General features: G+C 42.7%; 1 protein-coding gene across 1 annotated transcript in view; it reads left to right on the top strand.

Moving 5' to 3' along the window:
* Nucleotides 1–668: 668 nt before the first annotated feature.
* The window catches only part of LOC139216320 (microtubule-associated serine/threonine-protein kinase 1-like), a 28,734-nt gene continuing 14,682 nt past the window's right edge, over nucleotides 669–14,720 (top strand). The window contains exons 1-5 of the mRNA XM_070847413.1: nucleotides 669–696; nucleotides 1,571–1,613; nucleotides 10,580–10,674; nucleotides 11,507–11,582; nucleotides 13,484–13,556. Of these exons, the coding sequence (XP_070703514.1) occupies nucleotides 669–696; nucleotides 1,571–1,613; nucleotides 10,580–10,674; nucleotides 11,507–11,582; nucleotides 13,484–13,556 (315 nt within the window). The remainder of the gene's footprint in view (nucleotides 697–1,570; nucleotides 1,614–10,579; nucleotides 10,675–11,506; nucleotides 11,583–13,483; nucleotides 13,557–14,720) is intronic.

Consider the following 14,720-nt stretch of genomic DNA (forward strand, 5'->3'; position numbering starts at 1 on the left):
GCGACTCCACTGGCTTCTAGAAGAAGTCCAATTGTATCGAAGTCTATGAGAAAATGGCCCTCCTTCTCACCTGATTTATTACCTCAGCATATATTTTCGTATTGAGTTTATGGTCTCAGTTGCTAGTTTCAAGTCTCCTTCAATACAGCTTAATGTTCTCCCATACAGAGTAAAATAGATGGTATGGTGGGGTATTCTTTAGGGCGGGACAACCTTGTGACTAACCACCAATCAGAGGCAGGGTCTTCGCAGAACGAAAATCACTGCTGGTTTCAAAACCAAAATGCCACAGTCCACAAACCAATGGATGACGTCACAGTGGCTAAGTACACTTCTTATATGCAGTCAGTGATGAATAAGGCTCCGCAGCGGGAAAGAGTATAACGTGTGTGTGTGCCTGGGTGTATGTTTGTGTGTGTATACTGTGCATTACTCATGTTTACACAATCACATTGTAGGGACTCATTGTGGGTACATTAAGTACCCCATAACATAAATCATCAATTAGGCAAGTTGTGGTTATGGTTAGAGTTCTCCAGGAAAATATGTCAGTCAATGTATTGTCCTCCAAAACGATGAAAATATGTGTGGTCACAGCCCACTACCTCTGTCTTCACCCTCTCCACTTGTCCCTATTCCCACTTCCCTGCCCTATCCATCTTCTCTACATGGCCCCCTCATCCCGAGTCATCGCGGGTAATCAAACATGAAATGAAGCCGCAGACCAACTCTTGTTTGTGTACCGGCTGTGTTCTCCTATCCATCTCACTGTTGTCTTCCACTTTCCACCAATACTTCCCATTTTTATCATCATGCTCCTCTCTCTCGGGACAACTTCCATTTGGATTCCGTCTGTCTCCTTCGCATCACATCCCATTTCCCTCCGTAGGACACTATCAGCCCCACCATCCATTATAGATGAGCACTGTGGAGTTGGCTTCACATCCAATCTGCCAACTGCACCCATTCATGGGTAAACACAGTCATTCAGTGCGTGTGTGTGTGTGTAATACATTGTCATCAGTTATGTTTTTGTGTACCTTTGATTCAATTCAATTTCTATTTTTCAGTTATGTAACAGTCCACATGACCTTGTCCCCGAGTCACTTCTTCACTCTGCTGGGATAGATTAACCTCCCTTTACTCTCTGCTTCATTCATTCATGGTGTCCGTGGCCTGCAGTGAAAGCTTTTAAGGCACAGTCCTCTTTCAGTGCTCAGACATTGAGAGCACAAAATAAAAAGAAAAGTACAAAACACAACCACAAATAAGAACTACACTCTGTACCACAGCGCCTAAGCCTTGAGAAAATGACCCACAATCCAATCCTGGCTTTTGTTTTTCCTGTCTAAAAGACAGACCCACCCTATCTCCCTCCCTCCCTCTCCCTCCCTCCCTCTCTCCCTCCTCTGGGTCTTGGCCACACTTACCCAGACACAGAGACACCAGCGCACATCTAAAGGTTGTGGGAGCCACAGTATGCATTGTCATTGCTATGACATTTTCTGAGACCTTCACACACTTTTTGACTGCTCTCCCTGACTGCTCATCTGCTGCTGCTGTCGCTCAGAGCTACGCCCAGAAACTGGCAACATGTTCCGACGCACTAAAAGGTACAATAAGAGGCGCAGAGAAGTGATGATTTAGTTTCTTTGATGTGAGGGGCGGTAGCATTGGCTCTCTGTTATGCTTATTCAGTGTCTCTGAGGCCCAGTCCCTTTTCCTGTGTGAGTCTACAGTGTCTGCAGTGTACGTTACAGGGAAGTTCATACTGACAGACTACTGTGTAAGGCCACTGTTTGCAAGTGTGCCTGTGTGTCTAACTTGGTTTTAGATGTCTGCTCTGTTGTGCTGAGTGTGCATGTTTAGAGTCGTTGTGATCTGTAGGATTTTACAGAATACTGTTACTGTAACACTAAACGTCTGGCAGCTTGTACTGTAAGTAGGTTTAAAAAGTTCACAGGAAAGGATGCAATGTGAGAACTTTTTTTCTAGTTGGATGAGAGGCAATCATAGTATGTTATGTTATGTTATGTTCTAGTAAGTGATACATGTAAATGTGTTTTTAAAGCACCTGTACTAACACTATCTGTTTCAAGAGAGTCCTTAAATACATATAAACAGTTATCTGATGACTTTTTAGCCATGAGAGCAGCGTGGATCTATAGACGGCAATATTGGCTGGTTCAAATCAAGATATCTCAACAACTGTTTGATGGATTGCCATGGTACTTTGTGCAGAAATTCATGATTCGTGATTAGGATTCATTCTCATGACTTTGGTGATCCCCTGACTTGTCATCTAGTGCAATCATCAGGTCAAAATCTAAATGTGTCCTTTACCTGCAACACCAATGACATTAGCCTGTTTAGTGCTAATTAGCAAATGTGTGCATGCTAACCTGCTAAACTAGCAAAGTTAACATTATACCTGCTAGACATCAGCATGCTTACATTGTTATTCTACACATGTCAGCATGAAGCTTCACAGAGCTCCTAGCATGGCTGTTGATGCTTAGTCTTGTTATGTGACAGCTCAAATGTGGAAATTTGGAAAATAGGAAGGGTGTGTCCTTAAACACAATGACTCCACTGTGATTTCACATATTGTGGTATTTCATCTTGTGGCACATGATTCTGTTAACAGTCAAATTTTCAGAATACACCTTTTCTTCATGCATTTAAGTGAAAATGATCAAATCTGATCTGTAAATACGCTCAAAAAATAAACCAAGCAACATAGGGATGTGTGAATATGAAAGTTAGCGTGAACCTTGAGATTTCTTTGTTTATTTACTACTATATGTTTGGCCCTGGATATGGTTTTGTTGACCCTGATGTGAGTGTAGGATTAAGTTATTGAAAACTATTGTATCAGTGACTCATCGTAGTGACATTTCCAGCAAAACTGCAGGTGGACTGATTCACCGTCTGAAGTGATCAATTGATGATTACATGAACCACAGATGAGTCAGACAGAACAACAAACACGTTTTATTTCTGGAGTCTGATTCACTGATGGTGAGAGACATTTCTCTTGGAGTTGGATGTTTGTGATGGGTTTTTATCCAGCTGAAGTTTTTATTATGGAAGACCTTGAATCCCCACCAGCTATAGCAAGCAAGTAAAACATTATCACATTAACAAATCGCATTAATTAAATAAATAATATGAGCACCACTTATCTTTGTGCTTATAATTGATATGTTTAATCACTCTGATGTCAACAGCCCCAAGATTTGAGCTGACATTCAAGCAACGGGGGTTTCCTGTTTGGTGGCGGTAGTAGTGGATGTCGTGCTGAGTCTCTCAGAGTGACTTCACTGACTTCCTACTGATTGGGGATTAAACAGGCTTCTATTACAGCAGAGACTCTCGCTATGGTGCACCTGAGCCCAGACACACAGGCGGACAGATGGAAATAATGCAGAAGTCTGTGCTGCACTCCTACAGAATCGTTTTCAAAATCCTGCAGTGTGGTTGGGTTCGTTGTATGGAGAGTGGGGTAAAATGCATAAACTGTGTAAAATGTAGATTTTAAGATAGTTTCAAGCATTTACCTGTAGTTGCTGAAAAGTTAACATGTCAAAGTCACAGCTAGGAAAGCGAGAGGAACAAGGGAGTGCGTGATTGAGACAATGAAAGTGAAGGAGGTGGAAAAAGAGGAAGGTTGTGCAAGAGGTGAAAGAGAAACAGAGATAAAGCGAAGGGCCCTGGGGTGATATCTATGTCTGCTCCTCCATTAGGGACCAGCTCACTAAGGTTACGTGAGCATGCAAGACATGCATACTAGCTTTGCCTCTCCCTCTCAATGTGTCTATCTTTGGTCTCTCTCTTTCACTTTCTGTTTTTTTCCTCCTCTTTTCTTTCATTCATTCTCTCAGTATTTTTCTGCACGTCAGGCGGGGTGATCGTTCATTCATTTACGAGGTCCGTGTCCTTGAGCATGCTAGTTTGTTCACTAAGTGACCATTAGCCGAACTGCTGCCCTAACGAGGCACGACAGGCTTGTCAAGCTTTGAATTCCTCCACACGTTGAATCCAGCTGTGGATCCAGCTGTAGTAGCCCAAGAGAGACACTCTGCATGTCCTTTCCATTGCCATTCTTCATCCAAAAATACACAAACAAAGGTGTGTGGAGCCGATAAAACTGCGTGTTGGTCTGTTTCAACCTAAACTGCAATCATTAGCATGTCCAGCTAACACGGCCACCATCTACAGCAGTAATTTAGTAAAACACATCCATTGTGTGTGTGTCTACACTCTGTGGGAGTTGTGCCTGGATCCTAGCAAAGTTTAGGGTAACGTTAGCAGCTCTGTCCTTCTGAATTAGGGGAAGTTTCCTCAAACAACCCCAGCGAAAGTTGGCTGAGATAGCATTAGATTTGCCTTGCTCGCTTATAGTGGTAAAAGTGAAATTGTTAAAAAATATAATTAAGTATGCAGACTGAACTGCCAAATGGGATAATGAAATAACAACATGATCTCACTAGGACTAATAGCTCTACAGTGTAATACAAAAACAGTGCCGTTTTCTATATTTAGCATTAAATCTTTTCATCTGGTGAGGATGGTGATTTTTTTCCCCCTGGGACTTGTAGCTTCAGCCTCAGTTTTTGATATGATTTCATGTATGTAGGCAAGTTCATATTTACTTTTTTATAAGATTTCTGTTTTGAAAGAGTCAGCTGGATAAACTAGAAAGCCAGGCAGAGACAGCATTTTCAATCAACACAGAGAGCTGGCGTTGATAGGCTAACACTTTCACATTTTAGCTGGCAAAATCAGTTTTTGCAACTTTTGTCTATTACTTTCTGAAATCTAGGACTCATTTAAAAAAAAAAATGTACTAAGAATTTTCAGTAATCCTATCTTCATTGCCGTCTGCATGGTGTGCTGCTGTGTGAGAAGCTTGCCAGCTGTAGTGACAGTGACCGAGGGGAGCAGGGGTTAGCATAGTTTCAATTGGGTGGATCCTAAAGGAAAGAAGACTAATAATTGGAGAGAAGAAAGGTTTTGTGTGCGTGTTTCCCTCGGGTGCTTTGGCTCAGGTGCACTATGCTGTACGGCAGACGGCTCACACACAGACTTAATCGTACCCATTTTGTGACACAACTCTGACACACATTCGGTGCGTCCTCTCAACATGCACACTGTCGTATCATGCCTACAGTGCTCATAATAACTCTTCCTCTGTAACTAAATACACCATTACACTTCACTTAACCAATTATGCGCAAACCAAAGGAGGTCAGTGAGAGGCCGAGACACCTGAGTCAGACTGCAGAGTTTCTCCTTCTAAGTGCTGTAGCTTTCCCCAAGAGGAGTGCACGGTTCAATACACACAGGCTCATACCGTAGGTGCTACATCCTGATTTCACTTCAGTAAAGGGCCCTGTCTTTCTTCTCCTCTTAGAGTAATGAGACTCTTATTCTCTTTGATCCCCTTTCTCCTCCACCGTCTCCCTCTCAGGGCTTCTCTTGTAGGAAAACACTTTTGAGGACACAGGCTTCTCAATAGAGCTAAATTTACCAGTGTTTGATAGATATTGCTACTGTCAGCTGCTATGTAGTTCCCCAGACTGAGACAGAAGATTTGAGCCTATTACAGAAGAAAAAACAAAAAAGAAGGTAGGGGCTTTAAAGTGCTGTCAGGGATGCTTGGGCTGAGAGCTGAGGAGCGTACCAGGGAAGAGAGGAGGTGAAAGAAAGGGTCATCATTTGACTTTTCTCCTGGCCATTGTGCATTAGGCCAGGCGATGATTTTGACATTTAACACAGTGCTCGATGCAGTCGAGTGGAGATCTGATGGAGCTGAGTGAGGACAGTGTTGTGCCTCAGGCCTTCACCGGGACCATTTTAGTCCTCGTCTTTTCCCAGTGCTCATGTGACCCGCTGGATCTACTTACTTTAAGAGACTTGGAGAGAAAGTGGATCGATTGGTGAGGACTTTTTGCCTCAGACATGCAGCTCCAGCCTCAGTCGTTTTAGCCATCAAATACATATTTAACATCATTCAACATTTAAAGCTGGAGTCTTCCAGCTGACTGGCTTCACTTCACTATAAAACTGAACCCTACCTCATATATATATTTGCATTACAGTAACATCTCACAGATGTTGCGATAACAGCACGTACATTTGCTCTGCACATTTTATATCCACCTACAGCACGACTGCAAGCACATATGTTGTTCTTTCCCCTTCAGTGCCCTCATACGCTCAGTATGCTCTTTTGTCAGAACCGGTCATTTGGTTCAGTTGTTTGTTTGTATGCCATGTTGGGATGCCCATTTTCTTTTCTACTTGCTGGTTATTGTTTTTGTGGTTCATCGTCCACTTCCCTGTGAGTGATTTTCCCCGGTCTTAAAAAAAAAAAGCACCTATTAATCTTGTTTCTTATCTCATATTGTGGTTGTTTCTTTATTTTTTCCATAATTGTTGTCATTTTAGAGCTACTGATTATTGTTGCAGGGATGAAACTGCTGCCAACTGACTTACGTGACCTTTCACACTGTGTCACCATTACAAAATCGTTTATTGCGTGCCCGCCCTCTTCCTCTGTCTCTCCCTCCACCCTGGAACAATGAACTTGAGTGACATCCACAATGAGCCATATGCCTCCTCCTCCTCCTCCTCCTCTTCCTCTCCTTTGCTGTGGTCCCTGGCCGGCGTTATCAGAAGCCTCCTTGCCGCACGCTGCATAGCAACAAGCTGTCATGTGACCACGGCTCCCTCCTCTCCTGTTCCCTCCAGGGTTGTAGACACCAACTAAATTTCTTCTGTTTTTTATTCCTGGAATAATGTGCTCTGGTGCATTCATGCTGTTATAAAACTTTGCTACAGATATATAAACAGCAAAAAAGGGAGTTGATTTGAGTTGAGGGGTGTAGATTTTTTACAGAGAAAATAAAGCGAATGCTTTATAGTTCTCCAACGTCACTGCTTCATTCACTGCTGTCCTCCTGCCATGGATGTAAACACACCCGTCTCTCTGCCTCCGCCTCTCTCTTTGAAGTGCTCTCGCTTTTGCCATCACTTTCTCTTTCTTATTTGCCTCTGTGTTTGCTCCATCCGCTCCTCCTCTATGTCTCAGATTGCTTTCTATTTCACGTCGCGTATCAAGGCTACATTTGTGTCGTTCCATATGAATGGGCGGTTTAGTTTGATCAGTGTGAATGGTCCCCCTGCTGTTAAGTAGAGAGAGGAGTATAAACATGCAGAGGATGGAGGCTCCTGTCTGTCTGGGCTTCTCACAGCCATGTTTTTCTCTACTTGTGCTATTTGCTCAAGCTCTATTCCCCCGTGTGCTTGCATTCAGTTGTGTTTGTTCAGCGTAAATATACATACATACATGTGATTGTATAACGATGAAAAAAAGTGGGTCATGTGTAACTTATTCCTGCATGGATAATGAGCACCTCTGAGAGCAGCATGCATTTCTAATTCTTGGTTTTCTCTTTTTTCCCTCGTATTATTTATTTTTGCTAACACCCCTATCTCCCTGCACATCTCCCTCCTCATCCTCCACACCTGCATCCCTCTCTCTGGCCCTCGGCAACAGCCAGTACAATCCAGATTCACTGAGTGCACAGAGTGCATCCGCCATCACTACTACCACCACCACCACCACCACCACCACCACCCTCCAGCGCCTTTCTTGATCTTAAATGACCATCGAGCAAGAAACAGGCTCGGGGCATGTCTCTGAAATTTGGATTCTCCATCAGCATCCGCATACTTGCTGGATGTGCAAAGCAAATACATGTCAGTTATGGTCTACGTGTTTACACGTAGCGCCGAAAACTGACAGCATTTTATTCTCAAGCTCCACCGGGGAAATTCAAGGTCAAGCACTGTGTGTTTTGGTGTGTTTACAGCCAGCCTCCATTGATTTCCTGCAGCACAGAGAATCCATTAACCAAGAATAGTCCTGCTGCTCGGTTTGACTTTGTTTTAGTCTCTCTCTGTCTTTCTCTTTACTCTCAAGATGCAATTACTTGAAGTAATGAAAGCCAGTGAAGCTCTGTTGTACCTTACACACTGAGACCTAGCCTCAAGTACACACACACACACACATATACTCACTGAGATGATAAGTTGCTCTGGGATCAGCTGTAGGGCAGCAAGTGTGTTACAGTGAGATTAAGGCAGGTTCAGAGAGAAAGGTTTAGGGTTATAGAGCAATGTCAGGATATTATTGATCCAGTTTAGAGAGTGCGAAATGGCACAATAGCAGTTATTGGACCCGCATGTTAACTCCAACCCATTGGCATATGTGATCAATATCCATAAGGCCAGTTATAGATCTGACCGATCGGGACATCCTGTGTGCAGTTAAAATAATGAAAACAGATAGATGCGATGACGTTGGCTCTGTTTTGTGACCTTATTGTAATGTTTAAGGGCCAATATGCATCACTAGCTCAATTAGCAGGGTTAGCGGAGGAGCAGGAGGGCGTCAAGAGACGGCTGATTGGCTGTTGGAGTGTCTCCAGCAGCCAATCAGCCGTCTCTTGATCGGATGGGGGCTCTGGTTCTTTTCTCTGGTCATTTAAAAGTCTCCACAATGCTGTTAAAGAATAAAAATACATTATTATTTGTTATATTCGGATATGAACAGATGATGCTCTCTGAACAGACACAAACATGCACACTGCTAATTCACTCTTTACAGTGATGGAAAGATTGACAATGTCCATTGAGGATAAATGTCCACAAATCTGTTTAGATTGTTCCCTAAAATTTCAGACTTTGTTTCATGGTCATTAGGGTCAGACTGTTGTGATTGTTGTCTAGGCTGTAGGCAAAAGGTTACAACTGTTGTGTAGTAGATGGCATCAAGTTCACTATTCAGATATCAAGCATGTATCAGTTTTCACCAGATTAGTTTGCTAGATGCAGGAAACAGCTTGACTGATGTTGCACTGGTGTCATTTTTAGTCCTGATTTTCCTCCATGGTCTGACATCTTGCACCATTTGACAGCAGAGAGAAACTGATGATCTGATCTAGGGACCGTTTTAAATGTGCATTCAAAACGGCCAAAGAGAGCTTTTTAGGTTTTTGTCAATAACTGTCTAATTTTTTCCACACACACTTCAGACCAACTTTATCAAAACCACCTATAGTATTATTGCCTTTTTTCCAGGAAAAAAGAGCTTTATCATTTTTTGATTATAAAACATTTCGATCAACTTTGCAGTCATCTGGACCTCCTCCCACAGCCATCCGGTTTTTAAGGAAAGATCGTGCAATGTGGCCCAGTGCAAATCTGCTTTATATTTCCCCCACCCCCACCATTAACAGTTGCAAAGCTTTCATGTAGATTGAGTTTAGGCTTACTCAAATACAAACCACATTTAATTATTTGATCAGTTTAGGTGGCACATTATTATGTATATTTTATAGTAAGTCATACCTATGTATTTATAGATAAACTGGCACAGACAGTAGCTTTGTGTTGGTCGACAGTGCAGTAATAAAAGTGTATGATTTCATTAAATTCCCTGGATGGCAGCTTGTCAGTGTGGCCCAGTGCTGTCCCGATGGCAGGTGTTAACACACACAGCCACAAAAAGCCTGGGATCGAAGAAGAAAGATTTATGCAAGTGAATCTGCATAAAACAAATGTATTTGTATAAAACACCCAGTGTGTCTCCCCCTCCTCCCCTTTCACACTGTGTCTCTGCCTGTCTGCATCTTCAGATCACTGTGTCGATCCCATCTCAGGCAGCTCACGTCTCTACACTGCAAGTGTCAGTGAGGGTGTGTGTGTTAGAGAGAGAGTGTGTGTGTGTGGAGTTGGTGCATCCCGCTCACATGTGAACCCATGTGACAAGGGCTGAAAGTGTAGAGAGGGGGAACGAACAATTGTCTTCAACTGACAGCGAAGACGAGCTGCTGTTTGCGTTTCGATTATTCTCTCCCCTTTTTTCTCAGTTGTTACTATGTGCATTCATTCATATCTTCATTTGTATATACAGTATGCACCAAAGCACATTGTTCCACACGTTTTTTTTAAAATGACTTCACACACATTGCACCTTTGCAGTGTGAGTAGTCTAACAAAATAAGAGGATTGCTTAAATATTAAAAGCTTGCTCACTACTGTATTATTATCTGCTCGTTGAATGTTTGTTGATTCCACAGGCAGATTTGAGATGACTCAAATTTGCCTGTGTAATGGTGACTGCTATTACAAGCCCCAAACATAATTAACTGAGGTCATGGAAAACCTTTTTTTTTTCATTTTTAAGCTCTCTATCCTTTCTTTTCTCCCTGCCACTATTCTCTCTGAATTTGTCGCTTTCTCATCTCGGTCCACGCTCTCTCTTCTCATTTCTTATCTCGTCTAAGAGGAGACAGACAGGGATGGATGACTGAGGAAATTGAATTCTCCTTATCGCTGCTGTGCTCCTGCAGTGAGCCACGCATTTGCACGTTGGCTTCTTCTTCACCTATACACGCCGCCACAGCACGCACACACTCCTGCATAGCAACAGGCACAGAGACACAGAGCACAAACTTAACTCTGTAGTAAGTAATGTTGGCATGCATCTCTCTCTTTTTCTGTATAGTTGCCGTACAAGCAACAGGAAAAGTCTGATCCTGACCACCACCTCTCCAACGCTGCCTCGCCCACACTCCCCTCTGCCCCTGCCTGGACACCTCGGTATGTATAGAACAACATCTTATTTATTAAAGAAAGACATCCCCAGACTAACAGCCCGTTTAAGGGTCTTTTAAATGGAAGTGACCAAATAATCATAATCCTATTAGTTAAAATTTGACATTTTGGAAAATTAGCTTTTTCGCTGGGTGTTGTAAGATAAGATTGATGTCTGATTATCATTTGCTGTGTCTGGCAAAGAATTAGTCCAGCACAGTCTTTGTGATAAGCTGAGCTAATCAGCCGCTCACTATAGCTTCATATTTAGCACACAGATATGAGGGTGGTATCAATCTTCTCATGTAACCCTCTGCGAACATGTGTATTTCCCAAACTGTCAAATTATTCCCATAGGTAACTGAAAACATGCAGACAGATACAATTATGTGTGTTGTGTAGATTGTAATTCATCTTTACTTTGGTTACTCCCTTAAATGAGCTGGCTTGATTCATTCAATGAAAAAAAACCCAGTCAAATCTTTCAGTCCATTAATCAAAACATCCACATTACTGTCCACAGTACAAGGCAGAATAAATAAAAAGCTTAGGCTACAAAGCTTTCATCAGACGGCTTTTATGGCTTTTATGAAAAACTCTAAATCAATTTCACACCACTGAAGCTCCTCAAACCCAATCCAGTGATTAGAGTCACTATCACACAAGTCTGACTCAGCTTTAGTGCCACAGTTCAGAGGGGAAAAGATGAAACCATGGTAAGGAGGTTTAAACTGGTCTTTGTTTTCCTGTGGTCATTTTGTCACAGAATGAAAGGACTTTATTCATGTTTGTCACATCTTCTTTTCCCACCTTTGTGCATGTCTTGTTATCTCCGCAGGGAGCAGCCCTCTGGACAGCCCACGAAACTTCTCTCCCAGCAACCCGGCACACTTCTCCTTTGCCTCCTCCAGAAGGTCAGTGCTTTATACCTCCACTTGTATATTGAGTGTTATTATACTCTCACTTGTTTTTTGTGTGTGTGACAGAAAGTGAGAAAGAAGAGGGGAGACATGCAGAAGTCAAGTCAGTGTGAGACAAAGGGAGGGCAGGGGGAGAACAAGTGAGCATCAGAGAGCAGGCGAGGTGTGGATCTGCTGTTGTGTGAGGTCTCGCACATCCTGGGGAGCAGGGAGCCCCCCCGCTGCACTCGCAGGTTCTTGCAGTGTAACAGGCTGACTCATGTATGACAGGGCCAAGTCATTACATTCACAGTGCCTCTGTGTTTATTCACACTGCTCCAGTGACACTGTGTGTTGGTATGTGTAACAATGTGTGATGGGTGGCCATGAATGTGTGTATCTGTTCATATGAGTGTGTTTTTCCAGTTGAGTTTATAGCAGAAGGTTTTTAGCTTGGTTACTATGCTACAAATATGCCTATAAGCCTGTCCACATACTGTCGTGTACTTGTCGTGGTCTTGGACTGCTATGGCTATTTAAAGCTCCTACATTATACAAAATGCACTTTCAATGTATTTTCAACATACATATGTATTTTCAGTGTATCTAGAGACCCTCTAACTATGAGAGAACCATTACCCTTTCTCTTTTTCTCCAGCCCCATCTTTCAGTAAATGTGAGTGAAAACACGCAGTTTAGATTTGGCTCCCCTTATGATGTCATAATGGGATCCGTTGATCATGTGACCTCCTCCAGCTCTACAACAGGTCAACTCACCCACTGAATCCACCCTGCCATTGTTTTTTTATCTCCCTAACATCAGCTTATGCAAACCCAAAGATGTCGAAAGTGAGAGCGAAGCAGCAGATTGTTCAGACAGAGGTTTAAAACAGCTGCAGCAGCCATGTCTACTATGAGAAAAATAAAACATTTACTCCTGTTGTAGTAGGACCTCCAAGTACTGAGCATGGACTTCAAAATGAGCAAAATATGGGGCCTTTAATTCCAATTAAGCAGCATCTTAATGCGGCAGTATACAACGATATCTCAGACAGTAGTGTTCTTCTGACTTGAGACAAGAATCTTGGGAAAGGCTCTTTTCCTGTTTCAACATGACAGTGCCCCTGTGCACAAAGGCAGGTCCATAATGAAACACTTTTCACAGTTCAGTGTGGAGTAACAGGTCTGCACAGAGCCATGACTTTAACCCCCCTTTGGAATGAGCTGTGACTGTGAGTTGGACCTCACCAAAGCTCTTGTGGCTCTTCTGTAGCCTTTATACCATATTTAAGGAAACAAAAGCTGTACTTGTAGTGTAAGGGGCTAAAATAATGGTCAGTCTGTAGTATTGATACATCAACAAGAGCAAGAATTAACTATCATGCGTTCTTGTAGACAGAGATGTATGCAAAGAGGGCCAATTAGACTGTTGTTTACCTCTGTCTCTCCTCATTCAGACACAGTGTTGGGAGTGGAGGCTCTGGGAACTGGGCGCTCCTGTAAATCCTCTGTCCTCATTTATCAAATCCGTCTGCCTGCCTGTCACTGTGCAATCGAGGCACACAAAAGCACAGTGAATGAGTCCTCTGTGCTCTCCTCACTGAGGAAGGCCCCTGGGACAAACTAGATGTGTTATGAGTCATTGGTCTGCAGAATGAAATTCTTTAGGTGCTGCTGAAATTGATATGTGTCCACGTAGTAAGTTTATGGAAATAGGGTTTCAGAGTTTTTGTCCTGCATTTAAATGTATTATTTCACAGCAACCTAAGACAACCACAGGTATTTACATTTAATAGGCTCTGGAGTATTAGACATGGTGAACACAATACAGCCAAGCTCACATGAGCTGGGTTTTTTGATAATATATGTGCATCAAATTGGGCTTTTAAATGATGTAACATTTGTGTTCTCTGCAGAGCGGATGGACGACGATGGTCTTTAGCCTCTTTGCCCTCTTCTGGATATGGCACTAACACTCCAAGCTCAACGGTAAATAACTTCACTCCCTTCCCATCACATAGATCAGCGATTCCCAGCCAGGGGTACTTGTACCTCAAGGGTACTTTTGCAGCTACCAGGGTGGATATAGCTCGACTGACAACTAAACTCAAGTATTCAAGTCATTTGACAGCGCCATGCCAACACATTGTTGTTTCAGGAAAAAAGCAAGCTTTATCATCTGTCTTCAAATCTCCTACTTAAAACACACAAACACCTTTAAACTTCATCCACCTCCAGCATGTTGTTACTTATATTTCTTTCACTTGTGTCAGTTGTAGTGTGTCCTTGCGTAACAGCAACGTCAGAGGCTTGGTCCTTATTCTCCATCTGGCTGTGGATGGAGGGTTAGATTGAAGGAGGGAGGAGGACGGGAGGGGTAAATGATGAGTGCCAGGCTAGTGGGATGACAGGGACATGAGAAATGTGGTGTAGAGAGGAGAAGCTGGCATGAGATAGAGCACATTGGGTTCCACAGTAGTTTTTAGCTCCGGTTAAATTTAGCTATCTTCTATCATTAGAAACTAAAAGATACTTCATGGAAATCAGTGGTCTGACTTTTATGAATCAGACGTGCGTCCTTCAACTACAGAAACTCAAAACTTGAACAGAAAATTCAAGTAAAATGACCACAGCAATGAGACTCAGTACAACCAGTATAAAAACCTTGACATACATGAAACAGACAAAGAAAAATGGAGGATCCAAGTTTATCCCCTCCACCCTTTTAAATCCAACCATTTTCAATTAGTCTGTCGCCTGTGATTGATCAGCGATCGATCTTTCGTTTAGCGAAGTAAGTGGAGGAGTCTCGTTGCTTTGATGAAAGCAAATGAGGGGGTGAGGCATGGTTTGTCTGTGAGACAGAGTCATGGCTCATTGGACTGCTTCATTAACATTTCAACTCTCATTTTGTCATCAGTGTTGTCTGAGGAATGAGAACTTTAGTCTGCAAATACTGTAATAAGTGATCTATTAGCTGCTTCACTTATTACCCCAGCTGGAGGCAGATAAATAAGGGTGACAGCTGCTGCTGTTGGACATCATGTGCAAGAGTTTTGTCAATTTGTTGTCATGAATTTTCTTTTTCATTTTGATCCAACTCCACCCGCTCTAATGTTCTTGTTCCTCTTCCTCATCTGCCAACTCCCTGCT

This window comes from Pempheris klunzingeri, chromosome 17 (assembly GCF_042242105.1).
Source record: "Pempheris klunzingeri isolate RE-2024b chromosome 17, fPemKlu1.hap1, whole genome shotgun sequence".
NCBI classification, from domain to species: domain Eukaryota; kingdom Metazoa; phylum Chordata; class Actinopteri; order Acropomatiformes; family Pempheridae; genus Pempheris; species Pempheris klunzingeri.